This window comes from Photinus pyralis, unplaced genomic scaffold (genome assembly GCF_008802855.1).
Source record: "Photinus pyralis isolate 1611_PpyrPB1 unplaced genomic scaffold, Ppyr1.3 Ppyr1.4_LG7, whole genome shotgun sequence".
In the NCBI taxonomy this organism is placed as follows: domain Eukaryota; kingdom Metazoa; phylum Arthropoda; class Insecta; order Coleoptera; family Lampyridae; genus Photinus; species Photinus pyralis.
The window spans coordinates 28,708,529-28,715,038 of record NW_022170738.1 but is presented as its reverse complement, the minus strand read 5'-3'; the positions used below and the strand labels follow the sequence as shown (position 1 = coordinate 28,715,038).

The 6,510-nt window shown below is 38.1% G+C and overlaps 1 protein-coding gene across 1 annotated transcript; it reads right to left on the bottom strand.

Annotated features, from left to right (window-relative positions):
- Window positions 1-936: 936 nt before the first annotated feature.
- On the bottom strand, window positions 937-6,306 carry LOC116177021 (the record flags this gene model as incomplete). The annotated part of the gene is given in 1 exon segment (XM_031495875.1): window positions 937-6,306. A coding segment is annotated over 1 exon segment (4,746 nt), but the record flags the coding sequence as incomplete, so codon positions are not given.
- Window positions 6,307-6,510: the final 204 nt, after the last annotated feature.

Below are 6,510 nucleotides of genomic sequence, written 5' to 3'. Positions count from 1 at the left end.
ATGCTTTACTGGTTCGCACATAGAACTTCTATCTCCCCTTCTCTCTTCATTTTTAAAGTGTTTTCGCGACTCCGCCCGAGTGCCCGATTGTACTTGTATGATTTTAAAATTACGCGCCGAAACAACTGAGGTTTAAACATTTTTCCGCCCACTAAAACGGATGTTTTACAAATAGAAATGCATAATTATAACACAATTACCCACAAGGAAAAAAAAAATCAACTAATAGAATTTTTAAACTAAATTCCCAAGATTTGCTCTTGTAAATATTTCCCCTTACCAAAAAAAAAAAAAATTTTTCATTTGAATTTAGGACATTGCACAACAAACAACATATCTATGGTTGGTACTTATTTATTGATCTTGAGTAGGTAAGGGACATAATTTAATAACAGGACGCTTAAACAGTCCGTTTTGTGTCCTTACCGTGACAACTCGTGTTTGGCCGTCTGGGCCAGAATGTAATTCAACTATGCGGCCTAATGCCCAATGCAAAGGTGGCTTGGTGTCATCCTTTATTAAAACCAAAGTATTTAATTGAATTTTTACAGAAGGATCTGTCCACTTAGTGCGCTGTTGTAGGGTGTTCAAATACTCAAGTTTCCAACGTCTCCAGAAATCAGATTGTAGTCTTTGTATCAATTGCCATCGAGATAAAGTGTTTAATTTTAAATTTTCAAGATTCTCATCTGGACAAGAATTTAAGGGTTCAAGAGTTAGAAAATGTCCTGGAGTTAATGGAACTAAGTCGTTAGGGTCGGAGCTTTGCGCACAAAGAGGACGCGAATTTAAAAGGCTTTCGATTTGTGTCAAAAGTGTCGACATTTCTTCAAATGTCAAAAGTTGCTGACCTATTACACGTACTAAATGAGATTTCACTGATTTAACGCCGGCTTCAGCCAGACCATTAAAATGTGGGGCGCCTGGTGGGTTGAAGTGCCATCTAATTTGCAAAGATTCTGAGGCGAATTGAGATAATTTTTCTAATTGGTTTCTAGCTCCTACAAAATTTGTACCACAGTCGCTGAAAATGTTGGTGCATTTCCCGCGCCGTGCAACGAAACGACGAAACGCAGCTATGAAGGCATCCGATGTTAAGTCCGAAACCAGTTCAATATGGATGGCTTTAGTAGTACAACAAACAAAAATGCACACGTAAGCCTTCATGACCTTCGCACCTCGGTGCCTGCCCATAGTTATTTTTAATGGACCTGCGTAATCTAAGGCAACTTGAGAGAAACATTTTAATTGGCAAATTCGAAAGGAAGGTAAATCCCCCATCAATGGGGTAAAGGTTTTAGGTTTTACCCTAAAACATTTTACACATTGTGATAACACCTTTTGGATTGCTCGACGAGCTGATAATATCCAAAATTGTTGTCTAAGAAGATAATGCACGGTATTTAACCCCACATGTAAATGTTTCCGGTGCATATTTTCAATAAGTAAATGCGTTAATCTGTGGTTTCGAGGAAGAAGGTAAGGATGTTTTGCATCAAAAGAAAGATCGGAGTGCTTTAGACGACCGCCCACTCTGAGGCATCCGTCTGCATCGAGAAAAACAGCTAACTTGCGAAAAGGTTTCGGTATTAAGGCCTGAGTCCTAAGTTGTGAAATGACATCCGAAAAAGAACAACTCTGGACATGCCTGATTAAAATTCGAAGAGCATTTTGATTTTCTATTTCCGTAAGTACACCCCAATGATCTCTTGACTTGGCCTTAGTGTTGCTAGTAAATCGAAGTACGTAACCAATTATATGTTGAATTTTAAGTATAGACGAAAATTTGGTTACTAAACAATCTAATGGGTTAGGATCCAGCGTAACAGCGAATGTGCAGGTTTTTTGTTCGGATAGAGCCACCGATTTTCCCAGATTGGATCCATCCATTGGCACAAGATCCCATTCAGCTCGAGGAAGTAAAATCCAAGGAGGACCTTGAAACCATAAGGGATGATTTATTAGGTTGCTGGGTGTTAAACCCCTACTAGCGCAATCTACTGGGTTTTCCCCAGAACTAATATGATACCAGGGTACCGTGGGTATGGTTTCCTGAACTTGGCTAACCCGATTTGCAACAAAGGTTTTCCATTTGTGCGGCGAGCTGGATAACCACGCTAAAACTACTTGAGAATCCGTGAAAGCCAACACTTCATTGATAGAAATTAGCTTGCTAAGAAGGTCAATAATAAATTTAAGCAACTCTGCCAACAAGGCAGCACCCAATAATTCTAATCGTGGAAGGCTGACCGTCTTAAGAGGCGCGACTCTACTTTTTGCTATAATTAAAGAAGATTTTACGGTGTCATTTGGTAATTCAATTCGAAGATAAACTGCACAAGCATAGCCTTTTTCTGAAGCATCGCAGAATCCCAAAAGTTGACACCTTTGTAGTTTTTCGGCAAAGATAAAACGCGGTAATGAAATTTGTGATAACCTCGGAAGTTCCAGTTTAAACTGCACCCAAATGTCACAAATTGGTTTGGCCGGGATCTCGTCCCAACCTATGCCAGAAATCCAAAGTCGCTGCATAATGTGTTTTGCCAAAAATGTTACCGGGGAAAGGAAGCCTAAAGGGTCGAAGATTCGGGCAATTTCTGACAAAATATTCCTTTTCGTAGGGGGTTTATTAGATGGACTATGGGAAAACGAAAACTTGTCGACAGAGGGGTTGTAAAGAAGACCAAGAACTTTTATATTACTAGAAACCTCTCTATCAAACGAAACGGGAACTTGACAATCGGCAGCAGCTAAAGACGACAATAATTTAAAATGGTTGCTAGCCCATTTCCTCAGCTCAAACCCACCGGCTTTAAGCAGGGCAATTATCTCTTTCTGTAAGGCCAAAGCAGATTCCAGAGAGTCGCTGCCAGCACAGATATCATCCATAAAAGTATTATTCAAAAGAATATCAGCAGCGTTCGGATACTTAGATCTCTCCTGTTTTGCCAGCTCTTTCAATGTTCTAATTGCCAAATAAGGGCTGGAGGTGACGCCAAAAGTAACCGTGTTGAGACGATATTGCTTTATGGGATCATTCGGATTAAACCGCCAAATTAGCCTCTGATAATCTCGATGTTCAGGCGTAAGTTGTATTTGCAGATACATTTGTTTAATGTCGGCCAGAAAAATTATAGGAAACACACGAAATTTAACTAAGATTCCAGAAAGATCAGCTTGCAATTTTGGACCGGGAAGCAACGTATCATTCAGACTGATTCCCTTGGAACCTTTTGCTGAGGCATTAAAAACGACACGGACCTTACTAGTGGTTTTTTCTACCTTAATCACTCCGTGATGAGGCAGATAACAAGAGTGTATTGGCTTGGGTTCGTCAGAAGCAATTAGAGTCATGTGCCCATTTTCCAAATAATTTCTCATGAATTCCGAATACAAGTTATACAACTCAGGGTTTTTAATTAAACGAGTTTCTAAAGATTTAAAACTACGGTATGCCATGGTGAAGGTGTCTCCCAGATCGGGCTCACTATGACGAAAGGGTAAAGATACGATAAAACGACCCGAGGGGTCTCTGGACACAGTTTTTCTATAGATCTCTTCACACTTTTCTTCCTCCGGAGCTATCTGTGGTTTCGCTGCGATTGCTTCCAATTCCCAAAATTTTCGAATATCACTATCAAGGGAGGAATCAAATGAAGAAAAATAAGTTTGCAAATGAACGGAAGGCGTTAACACCTCCTGAGTTTTTCCTAGAAGAACCCAACCAAATACAGTTTCTAACGCAGTGGGTTGCCCTGGTTGTCCTAAAACGCGACCTTCCTTTAGGATATGAGCAAAAGCTTCTGCACCTAGTAAAAGATCTACTGGTGCTGGGATGTGGAATCGATCGTCACCCAACTTTAAATTGGATATATGCGACCAACTGTTGGTATTTATAATGTGAGAGGGCATCTCTGTACAAAGATTAGGAAGAACCAAGACATCAAAGCAAAATGTAGGTTGGGTTTGACCTACGGGGCGAATACTGCAACTGGCTACTCCGTTGGTACAAGCTCTAGCTCCATTAAGACCTTGAACTGGTATTGAGAATCTTTTCTTTGTCAGACCAAGCTGACTTAGGCACTTTTGGCTAATGAAATTTGCTTGGCTACCAGAATCTAGGACTACTCTAACGATTTGATAGTTTCCTTTAGAATCCAAAATTTCCACTCTTGTTGTAGACAACAAAACTGTGCTTTGAGTAAATGCATTTGCTAATGACGTGCAGTAGTTTTGAACCTGATTTTCGGGTTGGGATGTACTTGCCTGTACCGACGATAAATTACTTTGGTTGTGTAAGGATTGTGCAGAAATATTTGCATTAGTTTTAGACGGCTGAGGAGAGCTTTGAGCATTAATCGAGTGCGACGAAGAGTTTATGAATGCGTCGGATTGTGCATTTGTTCTATTTGTCTCAACGGTTTGAGGTAGATGCATCATAGTGTGATGCCTGTATCTACAAACACGACAATTAAACGAAGAAGTGCAATCTTTCAACAAATGATTGTATCTAAGGCAGTTTATACAAACACGATTCTGTTTTACAAAGGAAAATCTTTCAGACGGGGTTTTGGAAATAAACTCCGGACACTGAGCTAACGGGTGTGCCATTTGGTTGCATAATTTGCAATTTTGGCTATTATTTCGCGCAGCCTGATTTTGGTTACTATTATTTTTCAACGGTAGATTTTTTGGAGGTGCATTCTGGTTTACAAGCAATGCGGATGTTACTGGAGTTTTAGAAAAACTAGGTTTTACGGAATTCGAAGGTTTTGAAAATTTACCAGGGGAACTAGAGTTTGATTGTGAAGTAACAAACTGAACTGATTCTAAGGCTTTACACTGCTTTTCCAGAAACTCTTTAAGGTCTTTGTAGGTAGGTATATCTTTTTCAGTATACTTCACTTCAAAGGCTGTTCGTGTGGCACTATCGAGTTTTTGCAATAATAAATTAAATAGAATGAAACACCAATGTTGGACAGGAAACTCTAATACCTGCAAGGCAGACAAATTTTCAGTAAATACATCTAAAAGATTCCGAAGGTCCTTATAAGAACTTGTTTTCATGGAAGGAACGTTATATATCTCATGCCAATATGACGCAGCTAAAATTCTTTTATTTTGATATCGATTCACTAACGTGTTAAATGCAATTAAATAATTGGCATCTGTGGTTTGAATTGACTTAATAAGGTTTAAGGGTTCCCCCTGTACAAATGAAATTAGGTATTGAAATTTGTGTATGTTTGCTAAAGAGGAATTGTTATGCACCAAAGCAGAAAACAGATCATAAAAAGTAGGCCATTTTAACATGGTGCCATCAAAAACAGGAATGGTTATTTTTGGTAATTTTATTTTTTCATCCTGGCTGTTTATTGACACAAGGCTGTGGTTCTCCTTACTGGGGAATAATTTATTAAATATTTCTTTTGTTTTGAAATAAAATTCATCGGTACTTTTCCTTATTACATCTTGTGCTTCAAATTCTTTTTCATCAATTAAACCGATAACTTCGTTATGAAGTTCATTAAATGATGTATAGACTTCTTCTAAACTGTCATACTTAATTTTGAATAAGTTATGCTGAGAGGAATCGGTTTGAGATTTGATAGCTAATGTGTAAGTCTCACTTATTCTCGTAACAGCAACCTTACGTCGCTGCTCCATTCTATTTAAACTCATAATCGGATAATTATAATGAATTTTTATTTGCTTGTAACTGATTAACGAAAATTTTCAAAATTCGAAAGATATTTATGGAATAAGCAATTTCCAAAGTTATTTGCGATGAGCAAAGAATAAACAAAGCTCACATCTAAATTGACTAAATTTGGGACTCCCTGAACAACAGAACATCAAATGGCTCAGTACAAAATACTCTACTAATTTACTCCAAAATCCACTATATTAACAACAACCCACCTTCATCTTTTGTATTATTTATAATTGATCCAATGACAAAATCCAGTTCGTACCTAAACTCTCTGACTTTACTTAAATATTACTTAAAAATCATATGGCAAGATATCTAACTGTAACAAAAAATAGAGTTTATTCGTTGTGCAATTTTTCAGTCAAAGGTGGAAACTTTACAAGAACGTAATTACTATGATTTTCAAGTTTTGGCTTGTTGTTTTGAACAATATCGGCCCCTTGACTGGCACCTGCGATAACAGCGTTGAAAGTCAAAGTTATGTGATAAATTTTTATCGCAGTGCCGCACAAAGGAACACGAACTATTTTAATAAATAATGCAAAATGGTACCTAACTACGGCGAAAATTAATTTAAACCTTGATAAATTTTAAGATTCACATCCGGCTCGAAGGACCAAAAAATGTTTGTATTTTAGTTAATTCTTTTGCAATACGTGGACTGAAGGACCATAGCTATATGTTTTGTTGTTTAAATGCTAATTACCGCCGAACCATACAAATACTTCAACCAAAGTTGGGCACGTACCTGGCGTGGCTGAGTTGCTGATTTCGGTGAGCTGCTGTACCGGCTGAAT